At 39.3% G+C, this 18,758-nt stretch overlaps 1 protein-coding gene across 4 annotated transcripts in view; it reads left to right on the forward strand.

Moving 5' to 3' along the window:
* sipa1l2a (signal-induced proliferation-associated 1like 2, genome duplicate a) overlaps positions 1 to 18,758 on the forward strand; it is a 598,903-nt gene that overhangs the window by 447,204 nt on the left and 132,941 nt on the right. For all 4 annotated transcript variants that reach the window (XM_087978567.1, XM_043680159.2, XM_043680179.2 and 1 more), the window contains exons 12-15: positions 727 to 833; positions 7,603 to 7,700; positions 9,755 to 10,152; positions 17,731 to 17,955. In XM_087978567.1, the coding sequence (XP_087834693.1) occupies positions 727 to 833; positions 7,603 to 7,700; positions 9,755 to 10,152; positions 17,731 to 17,955 (828 nt within the window). The remainder of the gene's footprint in view (positions 1 to 726; positions 834 to 7,602; positions 7,701 to 9,754; positions 10,153 to 17,730; positions 17,956 to 18,758) is intronic.

Raw genomic sequence — 18,758 nt, forward strand, 5'->3', positions numbered from 1 at the left:
AGCCCATTTATTGCATAAAGAAAAAATATGGTACTTCATTTATTTCCATGATAATTGCCATATCAGGGCCTGTTTCAAATCAGCACTGTTCAGCTAGTGAGCTGTTCAATGCTAGATTGGATTACAGCATGATTGCACAACAACAAATACCCCACTGATGCATAGCACACTCCATAATTAATGAAGATTAACAGTTTACATTTATATAATCTGCAGGTAATCATTCAATTATACAGCATTATGAGAATGGGTGACGCACTTCTTCCTGTTCCAGTTGATTCACATGCTCTTTCAGTGTCCTTTATGTCCCTTGATCAACTGCACCAAAGCAACTTAACTATTTATTGCAAATTGCTGTTAGTTGGGGTTTACTGTGTGTAAATTGATAACTATATTTCCTTACATAGCCAGTGATTAGACTTCACATCTAATATTGATTGTGAAGTACTTTAAGAAATTGATGATTGTTGAAGTGGTACATTAATGTGTATTTTTTAATGGAAGAGTAAAATATCTTTTCAAAATCTCCCAGTCAGATAATTGCATGGTCAATATAATGATAATATCAGCTTTGTATCTATTTAGTTCTGAATCCTGAAGTCGAAATTAGATTTAGATCAACAGCTTATTTTTTTAGATTATTTTTAGCAGCTATGTGAAATTGTATCGCTGTTGAATGAATTTGTATCCCACTGATATTATTAACATCCTGCTTTTTATTAAAAGGTGCCAATCCCCTGTTTTACACGATCATCAAGGTTCAACCAGTGCTCTGACAGAATATGACGCACCAAGAGAACGAGATGGCACATTGGAGAGGACCAGAAGTGTTGGTAAGTTCCACATTTGGAATCAATTTACTAAATTGGAGTAATGTTTTAATTTTAAAAATGTGATTATGTTATAATCACAACAAATTCAACACATGTCTTGCTTGATAATTGAAACCTGCAACATTTTAACTCCTGCGAGTCTTTAAATCAAAAGAAATAAATATATTACGCTGCATTTACATGATTCAGTTGGAGCACTGATACTCTAGTATTGAGAAAACATCATTCAAAAGCACAGTACTTGTTTCCATATCTACATTGGTGAATTGAGCTATACATCATCTTGATCCCTTCAATGTCTTTAAATTATTAGTAATCAAAGTGTGGCACAGGAAAAGCACAGCAGGTCAGGCAGCATCCGAGGAGCTGGAGAGTTAATGTTTTGGGAGTTAGCCCTTCATCAGGAATCTGATAAAGAGCTTATGCCCGATACGTCGGCTGTCCTGCTTCTCAGATGCTGGCTGACCTGCTATGCTTTTCCAGTGCCACACTTTTTGACACTGACTTTCCAGCATCTGCAGTCCTCGCTTTCTCCTTTAAATTGTTAGTATGCTTGTCTGACATTCAATACTGGATGAGCAGTAATTCACCAGCAAAATATTGAGAGGATCAATGCTTTATCTTTGACCCAAATGTTGCTCCCTATTCCCTGCTTGTTGATTCCATCCCTTGCCTTGACTCTGTTTAAGACTGAAATATATTGTCGCTATAGCATCATATTTGACAGAATTCGCAGTTGATGAGCAATTTAGGTGTTGTGGTGCATGAGTCACAAAAGATTACATTGCAGGTTCTGCAAATAATTATGTGAGGATTTGAGCATAAAAGTAAGGATGTTATGCTTCAGTTATAAAAGGCATTGAGACCATAACCTGAAAATCCTGCATTTTTTTGGTGTTATTTAAGGAAGGATGTAAATAAATTGGAAGCACTTCACAGGAGGTTCACTAGATTGATGCATGGAATGAGTAGTTGTTTTATGAGAATAGGTTGGACAGGCTGCCCTTGTTTCCACTGGAACTTAGAACAATGAGGGAAGATTTTATTAAAGCTTGTAAGATTCTGAATGGTCCTAACATGCTGGAAGCAGAAAGGATGGTTCCTCTTGTGAGTCAGTCCAGGACTAGAGGGCACGGTTTTAAAAGTAGGATTTGCCCTTTAGGGACAGAGATTAGGAGAGATGTTTTTTGTAAGGGTGTTATGCGATTTTGCAGCTGTCTGCCTTATAAGCTGGTAGAAACAGAGCCTTTGACTGAGGTGAATAGATTCTTATTAAGCAGGGAAATTGAGGGTTACTAGGATAGGTGGGAATGTAGAAATCAAAACTAACAGATCAGCCATGATCTTATTAAATGATGGAGCAGTCTTGAGGGACCAAATAGTCTACTTCTGCTCCTATTTCTTAGGATCATTTGACTCAGAGAGAAATTTCCACCCACACATTCACACCATTTCTCAGGCTGTCTATTAACATCTTTCTTACATCTCCCAATTCTGCCCGTGCTTCAGCTTCATCAATGTCTTTGTTACCATGCAACTCAACTATTCCAGCACCCACCTTGGACAACCTCCCTCTTTCTACCCGAGATCAAAACCTTGCTGCCATATCCTGACACCCACCAAGCCTTGTTCACCATCAGCCCGATGCAGGATGACTTTTATTGGCTTCTGGTAAAGCAGTGTCTTAACTTTAACTTCTCAACTTGGTTTGAAATTCCTCTGAAGCCCCATCCCTCCTCTCCAATCTTCAGAAGTCCTGAATCCTCCAGGATTAATGCAATTCCTCAGTTTTGGTTTCTTGCACACCTCGATTTTAATTGCTCCACCAATGAATAGAATAGAATAGAATAAAAGTACAGGAGTACAGTGAAAAGTTTTTACAACGGTTGTCTCCAATGGTGCCATCTTAGGTGCAGGTACCTAAGTGCAAATCTTGGGCACAAAAGAGGAATAAAAGGAAAAGTAGTAGCATTACGTACACTGTCTAAAAAATAAGTTAGAAATAAGATAGCTACAATATAGTTAAAGGCTTGATATTACAGTCCAGTAAAGAATTTCAAATAGCAGCTAAGCATGTGGTCTGACCACCTGCACCAGGCCCCAGTCCAACAACTGTCTCCCTTCACTCCAAGCCTCCAGCCTGCTCCACACTGGCACTCAGCTGCACCAAGATAAGTTGCTCTGCCCCGGGACTCGCTTCCCCCCGCGCTGCCCCGGGATTCGCTTCCCCTCACGCTGCCCCAGGACTCACTTCCACTCGTGCTGCCGAAGGACTCACTTTCCCTCACGCTGCCCCAGGACTCACTTCCTGTCAAGCTGCCCCGGAACTGCTAAAAAGTGAGAAGAAAAGAAAGTAAAAGAACATGTAGAGCAGAGGAACTTAATCATTCCACCTTTATATTTCTTAGTTTTGAAACTGTTTCCTACATTGGTTTATCTTACTGTCTGTCTCTTCTTGTTGATCTGTTTTAATGACCCAGATCTCCAGATAGGAAGATAGTCATTGCAGCAATGACTGTCAAAACCCTAAGCTCTGGTCCTAAGACCATAAGAAATAAGAGGAGCAGGCCACTTGGCCCTTTGACCCTACTCTGCTATACAATAGGATTATGGCTGATCTGACATTCTTCATGTCTACTTTCTTGCATTTTCCCCATAACTCTTGATTCCCTACTGATAACGAATCTATCTACCTTAGCTTTAAATATAGACAAGGACTGCACCACTGCTTTTCATACAGTGCTATGCCTGTATGAAGTAAAAACTTGAGTCCAGCCACTGCTCCAGTTCCAAAGCCCAGAGCTCACGTTTGTGCAGCCAATCATACTTCTGCATATATGTTTATCTGGGCCAATGTTGATGACTTCAGAAATACTGCAGGATATGCACTCCACTTAGCCCTTCCCCATCCTGTAACTCTGAAAACTTAGAATAATTTATCCTGAGAATAAGTATGGACTTAACAATAAAAACTTAACAAGCTATTTCTTGGAGACAAAGCAGTCAAAAGACTTAAATACCCAACTTTCATTTAAAGACTGCAAATACTGACCAAATCTTATCACCAGTCAGTTGCTTTCCCTGTACTGATGACATCACATTGCTGTTGGTCTTAGTCCAGGTAAGCTTCACGGATCATGCCTCTTTTCCTGTCCCACCCACCACCTGCTCTGGGGACTTTATTTCTTGGGGTAAACCTTGATTAAAGTACCTCTCCACCACCACCCCACCCAGCCACCACATTCACAATTCCCTTGAATCACTCCCATGCTGTCAAAGAATCCTTCACTCTAACTGTGCAACTTACTCTTCTATTTCCAGTGACAGAAGAATGAATAACCAGTGATCACAGATTTGAGGTAACTGGTAAAAGTACCAGTGGTGACTCTAACCAATAACAGTCAAAACACAAGCAATTGTAAGGCAGCAAAATATCTTGTCAGATTCACTCGGGGAACTGAAGCAGAATTAATAGAAAATGCTAGGGAATATGACTGATGGATAGGTTTAGTAGCAGGGTGAGATGCAGTACAGGGAATCAGGAAGTTGATTCCACTTGAGCATGTTGGCCCAAAGCTGTGTCATCCACATATAGCAAAGTAAAGACAGCAGTAGTTTGGATTCTGAGTGAGAAATGTGTGGTGCAGAGGAAGAACCACGAAGGAACCCATAAAGAAATGTTTTTTAAATATCAGACAGATAGGGAGCAGTGGAATCTTGGAGAGCAGGATTGATTGTACAAGATAACATGTGAACAGTGAAGTTCTGGGTGAACTGGAGACTAGAGTTCTAAGCGAGTTGGACTTTGTTTAATCACTTTTTGGAATATTATTAATATTGTATTGTTAGGCATTCATTTCTCTCATGTATAATGTTTAATCTCGTTCTAATAATCAATTGATTTTGAGAAACAAAGTCAGCCAATATTTTCTTTGCTATATTTGTCATTAAACAGTAAATAGGTGAATTCAGAAATCACTTAATTATCCTGTGTAGCAAAATGGTCAGCTTGAATGTAAATGGACTGTATGGGTGTTTCCATCATCGGAGGCACATATAGTTGCAATTCCAACTTTTAAAAAAATGCAAAACTGTTGGCAATGATACTCATGTAGCAAGACACTTTGGGAGATGGAGAAAGGGCCTAGTGGGAAACTAATCTGTTCTCCTGTATCCCCTGCTGCCAAAAGAAGCTGTGGCATACTGCACCTTACACATTTAGATTTGTTTCAGTAGCAAAGATACAGCATTGTTGCTGATTGTGATCAGTGCAGTTTCAAAGAATAGTGATTTTTGGCAGAGGAAAGAAAATGATTTGTAGAAAAGAAAAAATTGACCTTTTTTTGACAGAAGTTTTGATGCTTGTGGAGAGTTCAATACCAAGAGTGAAGCAACCAAGAAATATTAGAAGGGCAACAGTCAGAAAACTGAATGTAGATGGAAATTGACAAATCCACTTGCAAGAAAATGTTGCAGAAATGCTTGCTGAGGACCCAATCCCTGGGGATGTTATAGGCTGCATTTCTTTATGAACCTTGAATTTTCAATTCTGACGTTAGGTAAACAAGGGAGTAGTGAGAAATATTATTACTGACAGCAGATTAGTAAATCCACACAGGAACTGCCAATAGTGTGTCTCTTTCCCTGCAGTCCTATCAGTTTTGTACTAGACACCCATCTATTTGCAAACAGGCTGGGTTAGGTGCCTCTGTTGACCTGGAGGCTTAGTGGGAAGCCACATTTAACCATGGAGCAGTTCTACTATGTAGTCAGGAGGGAAAGAAAATCCAAATAATTGCCAGCAACTAAAAGAACTTGCTTGAGGGAAGATATAGAACGCATAAGGGTGAGACATAGGGCAGATAGAGTCCTTACTGTTTGGCAATGTCCAAGAAGAACTAATCTAGGTAGTTCAAAAAGATCTGTCGTAAAGAGAAGTAGTAACCAACTTAATGTTGACTGAAAGAGATCAGTCTGAGACTTGTGCAGTTGGGGAAAGAAGCAGTCAAACAATCAAGACAGGCAGGAACAAATCAGAGAATGAAGTAGGACTATAAATTAAACTGCATTTATTTCAATGCAAAAGGCTTAACAGGTGAGGCAGATGAACACAAGGCATGGGTGGGAACATGGGACTGGAATATCATAGCAATTACAGAGACATGGTTCAGGGATGAACAGAATTGGCAGCTTAATGTTCCAGTGTATGGAAGGATCAAAAGGAGAGAGAGAGAGGGGAGGATAACATTACAGCTGGACTTAAGGAGGATATTCTTGGGAACACAACCAGGGAAGTAATTTGTGTGGAACTGAGAAATAAGAAAGAGATGATCACTTTATTGGGATTGAACTATCGACCCACACCCCTCAATAGTCAGCGGGAAATCAAGAATCAAATTTGTTAGCGAAGGAGCAAAACTTGGCCTAATCTTGGGAAATAAGGCAGGGCTTATTAAGTAAGACTGACGTGTCAGTTGGGGAGAACGTTGGGCCCAGTGATCATAGAACATAGAACATTACAGTGCAGTAAGGGCCCTTCGGCCCTCAATGTTGCGCTAGCCTGTGAAACCAATCTGAAGCTCGTCTATCCTACACTATTCCATTATCATCCATATGTTTATCCAATGACCATTTAAATGCCCTTAAAGTTGGCAAGTCAACTAGTTTTAAAGTAATGTTGGAAAAGGATAGTCCAGATGTAAAAGTTGAAGTTCTAAATTTGAGGAAGGCCAATTTTGACGATATTAGGCAAGAACTTTGAAAAGTTGGTCAAGGCAGGTAAATGAATGGCTAGAAAGTGGGAAGCATTCAGAAATGTGATCATGAGAGTCCACAGACAGTGTGTTCCTGTTAGTGTGAAGGGAATGCTGGATGAGTGGAGAAATTGAGGTTCTGGTCAAACAAAGAAGGAAGCATACGTCAGGTAGAGACAACAGGGATTGAATAAATCCCTAGAAGAGTATAAAGGCAGTGGAAGTATAGAAACATGGAATCCCTACAGTGTGAAAGCAGGCCATTTGGTTCATTGAGTCCACACTGACCCTCTGAAGAGCATCCCACCCAGACACACCTCCCTACTCCATCCCTGTAACCCTCCATTTCCCACCATAGCCTGCACTCCCTGGACACTATGGATAATTTATCCTGGCCAATCCACCCAAACTGCACATCCTTGGACAGTGGGAGAAAACCGGAGCATCTGGAGGAAACCCACACAGACACAGGAATAACATGCAAACTCCACACAGACTCCAGGTCTTTTCCCTGTGGTAGGGGAGTCCAAAACTAGAGGGCATAGGTTTAAAGTGAGAGGAGAAAGATATAAAAGGGACCCAAGAGGCAACTTTTTCACGAGGAGGATGGTGCGTGTATGGAATGAGCTGCCAGAGGAAGTGGTGGAGGGTGGTAGAATTGCAATATTTAAAAGTCATCTGGATTCATTATATGAATAGGAAGGGTTTAGAGGGATATGGGCCAAATGCTGGCAAATATAACGAGATTAATTTAGGATATCTGGTCGGTTCGGACCAGTTGGACCTAAGGGTCGGTTCTCATGCTCTGTGACTTTCCTTCCTTGTGACTATGGGACAGTCTTATTCCCTGATTTATTGGCAGCAATAAGCTCAGGTTGTATCAACATTGAAGAAAAGAATTGAAAGCACTATAAGGTCAAATAAAAGTTTGAAAATTTATCTCTCATTTTATGACTTCCTTTAAGTACTGATCAAAATTTTCACCAATTTTTTTCCTAAATTATTTTCTCTTCCAGAGCCCAGATGGCATGTCCCATCAACAAAAATCCTGAATTCCTACAAGGGACTGCAAAGGGAAAGCATTGGCAAAGAATCTCCAAATAAGATTTTACATGTAAGATTCACTAGCCATCAGGAACTGTTGTGAGCAGATCTGTGCTTATGTTTTTATTTCCAGCATGCAGTTATCTGCTCCACATTCTGTTGTGTTGTCACTGCCTGCATTGGAGCTGTGAGGGCTGCTGAGCAAACATTAAACCTGCTGGAGGGCAGAGTGTTTTTCTCAGAGCTACTTTTGCACATCACCAGGTAGGCTTTTTCCAAAATAGAGATGAGGGGTCAGGATGGGAAATAGTTGTCACATTGCCCTTCACTCTTGTTTAATGGACAATGTCAAGTTAAAAGCCTTCAGCAAAACGGCTTCAGATCATAGTATCACGTGTATGTTTGGTTAGTGTATTTACCATTATGTTTCTGTAAAATAGGAATGTATTATCTTGTATAATAATACGGTAAAATAGATCTCTGGCTTGACACCCTTCCCTGTGTGTGGATGTGGCAGCTTAGATCTGACAACATCTTTGCACTGTTATGTCAGGCAGTATGGAGTTCAAACCGCAGTGCAGAGCTCCATTTATCTTAAATGAAAACGTAATTGTGCAGAGCTCCATTTACTTGAATTGTAACCTGTGAATAGCTCAATTTATCTGAAATGTAGTTGTAACGATGTGAAGCTCCATTTGTCTGAACAGTAACTGCGCACCATACATGGCTCCAATATGTGAACTGTACACTATGCAGAGCTCAATTTACTTGAAATGTAATAGTGGAGACTCCATTTATCTATACAGTAACTGTTCATGGTACATAGCTCCAATATTTGTCCTGTAATAGCGCTTTCATTCTGTGCTCCATTTATGTGCCCTGTATATATAGCAGTTAGAATTCAAGCCAGTGTTAGAAGCAAACACAGTGGTGCTGGAGGATTCTGGTCCGCATTGACAACAGATGCCACTTAAGAGTATGTCATCTCACTCAAAATGTCCAACTTGAACGTTTAAATAACTTGGCAAATAGCAACATCAGCTGTATCATTTCAACTTCTTTGCTATTTTACAGAAACAGCGCTAATACTTGGGCACTGGGTATAATTGTTTGAACTGCAAAAACAAAAACTTGTGAAATTTGATTCTAGGGCTTTCTTCTCTCATTACTTTTGGTGTCCATCCTTGTTTACAGCAGTATTTGCATTAGAGGAGTAAACTTGAGAGAGATCGTTTAGTTGCTATACACAGTAAGGTCATGAAATCCCTCTGTCTTTAAATTCTTTGCAATGTCACATCACATTTTTACCAGAATACTCCTTCTGTTCATTTAGTAAATCTTGATGTGCCCTTTGTAATTTTATTTGAAATGTATTGTTTCAATAACAAAAATTTATTTGAGTTAACAAAAATGTTTATTCTAACCTTGCCATGGGGCATTTTCTCCAAATCATTTTCAATTTAATTAACAGTAATTAGCACAAGTGGCTTCACTTTTTCATTAGAGCTCAATGAAAGCAACAGCGCCTACAAAGAGATGATCAAACAATCTCTCACAATCTGTGTCAAATGTAACCATGTCAATTAATGCAATTATACCATTTGATGATGAGATATCCACTTATGAAATTGGTTTGGGAAAGGCAATACAGGCACACTTTTGTGCATTCTCTAAGCATGCTCCCTGATATTTGTATTAGTATTAAGGTAGTATTTTTGTAAGTTAGTATGTCTATGGACTTTATCTGGAGATAATGAAGGCACTTGGGTGATCTTGGGTTATAGTGCAGCTTGTATGCATGTTTTTAGAGCCAATAGTTATAAATACAGCATGAGTTGATTTTTATAATGAGATCACACCACACTATATTTTTATAACTCACTGCCCAAGAGTCAAAGGGCATGATCGTTAGCAATTCCATTCATTTTGTTTTATAATATTTGTACTTTAAATGCTAATGTGAAAATTAAAATATACTATTAATCTTGTCCTAAAACATGACTCAGTTCTGGTCATAGTACAAGGGCTTTTAGAGTAAAACTATAATTATTGTTAAATAAGTATTTAAGTGCACCAGGAAATATTTATTATTCTGGGTTATGTATCCCTTTTCCTCATCTTTAGATTACCGATAATAATTGCTCAAGCCATTCCAGCAGCAATACTCTGTCCAGTAATGCATCCAGCAATAGTGATGATAAACAGTTTGGTTCTGGTGACTTAATGGACCCGGAATTGCTGGGCTTGACGTACATTAAAGGGGCCTCCACTGATAGTGGGATCGACACAGCTCCATGTATGCCACCACCATTGATGGGCACGGTTCATTTAACTGGCAACAGATCAGCTGTACAAAGCAGGGCAGAGCAGATGGTACAGTGGGTGGATCATTGTGAAGATGGAGGGCCTGAAGATGGACAAGCAAAATCATACAGCGTTCATAACTACACTGCTGCAATTTCTGCCAGCCTTGCTACCCAAGGAAGTACCGGTGATCTCAGTGAGATCTCCTCACATTCCAGGTACAGATAATTCCTACTTCAGCAAATAAACATAACATTATCAATGTGTATTTATATTAGATTAAATTATCTTTGGCATTATGAAACAGAACATTTACTTTGGGACTTTTGATCAAAACAACAAGGAAGTACAATATTGCTTGTTTCGGAAGCATGCACTTCAATGTTTTGACTGCCTTAATTTACTGATGGCACTGATAACTAAGGATGATTATACTGTCAGCGGTGCTTGTCTGAAAGAGCTGTGTCTCGGGCTTCTGTAGAAGTCCAATCTGGAGTGTGTTTTGCAACTGTAGAAAACGTTTGTGAACTGCAGAATTTTACAACTTATAAGGAAATCATTTGGATAATTGCATCTATGAATGTGTTTGAAAGAGAAATTCAGCATTAATCCTACTTTCACACCTTAGCTGTGGACATTTGCTCCAAGTACTTGCCTTGCTTTTGCCTTCAAAGATGCAATGACCTTTGCCTGAACTATTCCCATTGAAAGCATTCCATGCACCAACAACCATCTGTTTAGTCATCACAGAATTGTTACAGTGCAGAAGGAGGCTATTTGGCCCATCATTGCTGAGCTTGTTCTGTTGTCCAGTTCCAAATTCCTGTCTTTTCCCCGTACCTCTGTCTATCATTTCTAGCCAAATAATTATCGAACACTCTGTTGAATACCCCAAATGAACCTGCGTCAGTCACATTTCCAGGCCAGACATTCCTTACCCTAACTACTAGATGTGTAAATAAGCATTTTTCACACTCCCTTTCTTCATTTGCACATCACTTTTAAGCTATGACAGTCGCCCTTTTTTCTTTTGACTGGGAACAATTTCCCCCTATTTACTCTGTCCAAATTTTGTTCCTGATTTTGAAAACTCCTATCAGCCGTCTTGTCTCCAAGAAGAACAGAACCAACTTCTTCAATCTACCCTCATAATTAAAGTGTTTCATTCCTGGAACTATACTTGTAAATCCCTTCTGAACTCTCCCCAATGTATTTACATCTTTCCTATAATGTGGCTCCCAAACTTCTACAGTACTCCATGTGAATCATGTTGAGTGCTCTCTGAAGAACACCAATCAAAACATTGTTGAATACAGATCAACTTGCTTAAATATCTTAATATTAAAAAACTATTTGAGGGTAGCATTACCAGATGTGACATACTGCTTAATCAATAGGAAAGGATCTTGACAATCTACATTTGGAATTCTTTAGAATCTTGCAGCACAAAAGGAAGTCATTCATCCATTGTGACTAGAGCAAATGTGTAATGAATCTAATTTCCTTCCTTTTCCCATATAGCTCAATGATGCCCTTGCTTCCTGCTCTCCTCAGCTGCTTGAAGTATGTTTTCAGGTTCTTCTCTGAAATTTACTTTGGGATCTGCTTCCACTGCCCTTTGGGCAATGTATTTCAGATAAAAACTTGTTGTGTTAGAAGAAAGATTATCATTTACCCCTGGTTATTTTGCCACTTAATTTATATCTGTGTCCTCTGGTCATTGACCTGCGTCCAAATCCTGACAGGATTTAGTAACTGTAACAGGATTTTGTAACTGTAAATCATGCTGTATTGTCAACAAGAATGAATACTTTCATAATTTGACACTGTCAAACATAGTGAACATAACTGAAGAAGGGCTTATGCCCGAAACGTCGATTCTTCTGCTCCTTGGATGCTACCTGACCTGCTGCGCTTTTCCAGCAACACATTTTTCACCTCATAGTGATAAGGTACCACACATGAGGCTACTGTGTTGGGTGGTAATATATCAGCATGGATAGAGGATTGGCTGACTCGTAGAAGACACACCTTCCATACCTGATTCAATCTGGTCTATTGTATTCATTGCTCACTATGTAGTCTCCTCTACACCGGGGAGATGAAACAAAGACTGAGTGATCGTTTGGTCGAACACTTCTGCTTTTTCTATAAAAATAACTCCAAGTTTTCAGTTCCCACCATCTCAACGCATCACCATGTTCCCATGCCAACATTTCTGTCTCAGGTCTGCTGCAATGCTTGATTGGTTAATTCCTCAAAAAACTCAAAAAGATTGATGAAGACAGAAAGGTAGACATTGTTTACTTGGACTTTAGTAAAGCCCTTGATAAAGTTCCACGTGGTAGCCTAATTAATAAAGTTGGATTGCATGGGATTCAGAATGAGCTTGCAAATTGGATACAAAATTGTCTTTACAATAGGAGACAGAGGGTAGTGCTGAAGTGTTGTTTTCAGACTGAAGGCCTGTGACCAGTGGTACTCCACAGAGAACAGTGCTGGGAACACTTTTGTTTATCGCTTATCTAAATGATATGGATGAGAACATGGGAAGCATGGTTGGTAAGTTTGCAGATAGCTCCAAAATTGGTGGTATGGTGTACAGTGAAGAAGGTTATCTAAGATTATAAAGAGATCTTGATCAACTGAGTCAATGGAGTGGGGAGTGGCAAATGCAGTTTAATTTGGATAAATGCAAGGTATTGCATTTTGATAAAACAAATAAGCGCAGGATTTATACAATTTAATGGTAGGGCTCTGCATAGTGTTGCAGAACTGAGAGACCTAGGGATTCAGGTGCATAATTCTTTGAAATTTGCATCACAGGTAGGCAGAGTGGTTAAGAAGTCATTTAGCACGTTTGTCTTCATTTTTCATTCAGACCTTTGAGTATAGGAGTTGGGACATTATGCTGAGGTTGTACAGGATGTTGGTGAGGCCTGTTCTGGATGACTATGTGCAGTTCTGATTGCCATGTTATAGGAAGAAGGTTCAGAAAAGATTTTGAGGATTTTGCTAGGGCTGGAGGGTGTGAGTTGTAGGAAGAGGCTGGATAGGCTGGGATTTTTTTCACTGCAGCTGAGGAGGTTAAGGGGTGACCTAATAGAGGTTTATAAAATCATGAGGGGTATAGATAATATGAATAGCATATTTTTAAGGCAAGAGGAGAAAGATTTAGAAAGAATATGAGGGCTACCTTTTTTACACAGAGTGGTTAGTGTGTAGAATGAACTACCAGAGGATTTATGGATGTAGGTACAGTTGCAATATTTATAAGACATTTAGAGAAGTACATGAATTGGAAAGGTTTGGACAGATGTGGCCAAACATAGACAGGTGGGACTAGTTGATTTTGGGAACATGGTCAGCATGGGATAGTTGGACCAAAAGGTCTGTTTCTATGCTGTATGACTCTATGACCCTGTCTTCCATCTAGGACTTTAGAGCACTCAGAACTCAACATTAAATTTAAGAAGTTCTGAGTATGAACGCCTCCCTCCATGTTTGTTTTCCACTTCCACTTCCCTGGTCGTATTCTGCATGGATTGCACCCAGCAAAGCCAACCTATTTTCAAATATTCACAATTCCATTATCACTATTCAGCATTAATTTCTTCCCCAGCTTACATACAAGTAGTCATTTTATCTGCTTCCCCCTTTTATTCTCTCTCTAGGTACTACAACACCTATCCATCCCACTCCTTTTCCCATCCCAACCCCAAAGCATAGAGTACAATAGGCCTATCTTCTTCTTTTCCACCTATCCACTCCACCCTCCTCCCTGACCTATCACCTTCATCCCTTCCCCCACTCACCTATTGTACTCTATGCTATTTTCTCCCCACCCCACTCTCCTCTCATTTATCTCTCCACCCTTCAGGCACTCTGCCTGTATTCCTGATGAAGGGCTTTTGCCCGAAACACCGATTTTACTGCTCCTCGGATGCTGCCTGAACTGCTGTGCTTTTCCAGCACCTCTAATCCAGAGTGTGTTGCTGAACAAAGACCTTGGAGTGTAGGTTCATAGTTCCTTGAGAATGAAGTCGCAGGTAGATTGATAATGCAGAAGGCATTGTGTATGCTTGCCTTTATTGGTCAGTACATTGAATATAGGAGTTGGGAGATCATTCTTTGGCTGTACAGGACATTGGTTAGGCCACTATTGGAAGTCTCTGTGCAGTTATGTTCTCCCTGCTATGGGAAGGATGTGAATCTTGTAAGGGTTCAGAAAAGAGTTACAAGGATATTTCCAATATTGGAGGGTTTGAACTATAGGGAGAGGCTAAATAGACTGGTGCTATTTTCCCTGAAGCATCAGAGTCTGAGGGGTGACCTTACAGATATTCATAAAATCATGAGGGGCATGGATAAGGTGAATAGATCAGATCTTTTCACCGTGTTCTGGGAATCCAAAACTGGATGGCATGGATTTAAGGTGAGAGGCGAAAGATTTAAAAGTTATCCAAGGGGGCAGAAGGTGGTGCGTGCTTGGAATGAGCTGCCAGAGGAAGTGGTGGAGGCTGGTACAATTACAATATTTAAAAGGCTTTTGGATGGTTATACAAATAGGAAGAGTTTAGAGGGATGCAGACCAGATGCTGACAAGTGTGACTAGATTTATTTAGTATAGCTGGTGTGGATGAGGTGGACTGAAGGGTCTGTTTCTGTGCTGTATATCTTTATGACTGTATGACTCTAAATGACTGAGAGTTGAGATAAAAAGGGGCATTTTCAGCATGGCAAGCTCTAACTAGGAACGCCACAGGGATCAGTGCTGGGGCCATAATTATTTACAGTATATACTAATGACTTGGATGACAGAAGTGAATGTACTCTTACTAAGTTTGCATATGACACAAATAAATGGGAACACAATTAATGAAAATCATATACGGAGGGATATAGACCGATAAAGTAAATGTTCAAAATCTTGGCTGATTCAATGTAATGTGGAAAAATATGCGGTAATGCGCTTAGGCAAGAAGCATAGAAGAGTTGAATACTATCATAAAGCTATAGCGCAGGGATTTGTGAGTCTTTGTTCATGAATCAAAAAAAAGCATCCAAGTTCAACAAATAACAGGAAATGCAAATTGAATGTTAGCCATTATTTAAAGGGAATCAATTATAAAAAGGAGCATAAGAACAGGACTAGGCCATTCAGTCCCCTCAAAACTATTCTGCTATTCAATGAGATATTGGCTGATCTGGGTCTAACTGCATATTACCTGCCTTTAGCACATATGCCTTAATATCTTTATTTAAGAAAAAATATATTGATCTCATATTAAAATATGAAGAAGTACCTGTCATTTGTGAAAGACAGTTCCAAACTTCTATGACACTTTGAATATAAAAAGTAGGGAGGTCTGGCTAAAACTCTGAGGCATGCGTTAGACTACACCTAGAATATTGTGATCAATTTTGGCCCCCGTTTCTAAAGAAAGTTATACAGGCACTGGAGACAGTGGGGAAGGTTCACCAGATTGGTCCCAGGAATGGAAAAATTTTCTTTCAAGGAGATGTTGGATAGGTTGGATTCATACTCATTGGAGATCAGAAGAATGAAAGCAGATCTTGATAAACATATAAGATTCTTTGGGAGCTTGATAGGGTAGATGGAGATAGGTTGTTTTGCTTGTGGGAGAGCCTCAAACCAGAGTGCATTACCTCAGAGCAAGGAATCAGGCTTTTCAAACAGAATCGTAAAGGATGTTTTACTCTGAGGGCAGCAAATCGTGGAATTCCTTTCCACAGAGGGATGTAGATACTGGGTCATTCAGTATATTCAAGGCTGAGATAGTGATTCAAAATCTGACTAAGGGAATTGAGAGTTATGAAATAAGGTAGAAGTGATGTTGAGGATCATCAGAACAGACATGATCTCATTGAATTTCGGAGTAGACTTGATGGGTTGAATCGTCTCCTGTATGTCACTGGTAACCCTCAAATGATAACCCTCTCTTTTAATTAATACTTTTTAGTTCGTGCAACACTACCAAATTATACTCTTCAGTTTATTAAATTATCTGCAAAACTTATTACTCTTCTGTTTATGTCACACCCTTAATTCATACTAATTCATACTTCAGTGTATGCAATATTGTCTGTTCATTAATTCTGTTCAAGTTCATGCAATATTGTCCATCTATTTATTACTTAATACTCTTTAGTTTATGACATTACATGAATTAATACTTCTCTGTTTGTGATACTGTCAACATAAATTAATATGCTTCAGGTTATAACCCTCTCGACAAGAGCTAATGCTCTTCAGTTTTTGAATGTCTAAATGAATTAATACTCAATTTATGATACTTTCTACACTGATTAATACTCTTTAATTTATGTATTAGTGTCTATGAACATTAATTTTCTCCTTTTTATGTAAAGCCATCTATATGATTCATATTTTTCAGTTTGTGGCATTCTTATGCTCCATTCTTATAGAACATAGAAGAATACAGCGCAGTACAGGCCCTTCGGCCCTCGATGTTGTGCCGATCCAAGCCCACCTAACCTACACTAGCCCACTATCCTCCATATGCCTATCCAATGCCCATTTAAATGCCCATAAAGAGGGAGAGTCCACCACTGCTACTGGCAGGGCATTCCATGATCTCACGACTTGCTGAGTAAAGAATCTACCCCTAACATCTGTCCTATACCTACCACCCCTTAATTTAAAGCTATGTTTTACAATACTTTTTGCATTTAGTTTAACAGAAAATTTCTACTGTGAATCTTAATAGGTGGAAAAATATTTGCTCAATACTTTTAAAACTATCAAATAATTTTGTTGAAAAGCAGAGAATGATTTAATGTTGACCCCCACTGCTACCAAACACATCTACCAAGACTGCAGAAAACAGCCAGAAGTAATGATCAAGTCTTGCTCTTAATTTTATGCAGCAATAATGTGGAAAGGCCACTGTCATTTCAACAAATATTAGAAGTCGGCAATCAAGGTCAATTGCTCCCTATCAAACATCGATTAAAAACCAAGATGATAGCAGTCATGTTTCAGATATTCTGAAAGGGCGTTATATTTCTTTATTTATGAAAAAGAGCCACTCTGAATTTTGGAATGAGAATGATTTGCAATTGTAAGTTAAATTAAAATGACCAGAAATGCAGACATTTAAATGAGCTTTCAGTGAAGGAAAATTGTAAAGACTTTTGACTGAACGTTTAATTATAATAACATACTGGAGGGGAGGGGATAGTTCTGTTTCATTGCCCTTGTAATAAGTCCTCCAACTGCCATTTGGAAAAATTCTCATCAAAATCTTGGCATGTTCATTAGCCAGCTGTGTTTTGCATCCATAATGTTTTTACGCAATAAATATAGATGAGAAACCCAGTAATTCCCTCCCTACTTGTCCATCCACTTTAGCCTATAACTCCACATCACAGGAACCAGCTGGTTCTCAAATCATTTCTAGAATTTAAATTTTCTTATCTGTTAATGAATTAACATCAATCCCATTCCACTTGAGAAGAAGAATTTCCTCATGTCTGACCCAAATCTGTCTTTTTGGAATTTTTTTCTTATTTATAAATTGACTCTAACTGTGATGGTTGTTTGTCCAAAATACTAATTGGGTGGGTGTTTACAAGCATTCCGCAACACAAATGTCAATACATTACTGACTTGAAGCATTGCTGGATAACAGAATTAACTAATCATCTTTAACTAATAACAATGAATAATATGAGCCGTGGTAAAGATAGTTGAAATTATTCACTGTTCTTTTGTTTTCTTCTATCCCTTCATCAAATCTCTGCTTCTTTAGTGGTTCACATCATTCAGGAAGTCCATCACCACGTGTTTCTAAAACTAGTGGATCACTTGATGCCTCCAAGGTCTATATAGTGTCTCAGAACAGCCCTCAGCAAGTCCTAGGGTCATTGTCTGGATCCTACCATCACCAGGGTGCTGTTAACAAATACGTCATTGGCTGGAAGAAGCTGGATGGAAGCCCCACACCAGAAGAGCCAGAGATTGCAGACTGCAGAAGGTCAGTGATCCAACTGAAAAAACGCAACTAGCTTTTCCTAATCACCTACTCTGATATCTGATAACTGTGCATGTGACATCCAACTGTAATGGTTTTAAAGCTTTAGCGGCATTAAATTTCATGCAAAGACATGAGAAGTGATTTTGAAAGGAAGAATAAAGAAAGGCAATTCAAATTAAGGAGTACTATTTTAAAGTGTGTAGGAATAGATAAATCCCTGGTATATGCACAAATCATTGAAGATGGCAGGAAAGTATGAGACAGCAGTTAATCATAGAATCCCTACAGTGTGGAAACAGGCCATTTGGCCCAACAAATCCACATCGACCATACGAAGATTAACTCACCCAGACCCATTCCCCTTACCTTATTACTCTACATTTACCCCTGACTAATGCACCTAACCTACACATGCCTGAAACACTATGGACAATTTAGCATGGCCAATTCACCTAACCTGCATTGGATTGTGGGAGGAAACTGGAGCACCTGGAGGAAATCCACGCAAACGCAGAGAGAATGTGCAAACTCCACACAGACAGTCGCCCGAGGCTGGAATCAAACCAGGGTCCCTGGCGCTGTGAGTCAGCAGTGCTAACCACTGAGCCACGATGCCACCCACTAATGAGGCTTCAAGAATAAATGCAAGGAACTTATAGTGAACCATTATAAACTATCATTTTGACTTAACTGGTACATTATATTTAATTCTGAGCACCAAGATTTAGTAATCTTGTGAGGCATTAGGGATGGTCCAGAAAGATTTCTGAGAATTTCTGGAGATGAGGGCTTTCAATTTTGAG

The sequence above is a fragment of the Chiloscyllium plagiosum genome, unplaced genomic scaffold (assembly GCF_037043375.1).
Source record: "Chiloscyllium plagiosum isolate Xiang-an unplaced genomic scaffold, Cpla_swu_hap1 HiC_scaffold_3, whole genome shotgun sequence".
NCBI lineage: Eukaryota > Metazoa > Chordata > Chondrichthyes > Orectolobiformes > Hemiscylliidae > Chiloscyllium > Chiloscyllium plagiosum.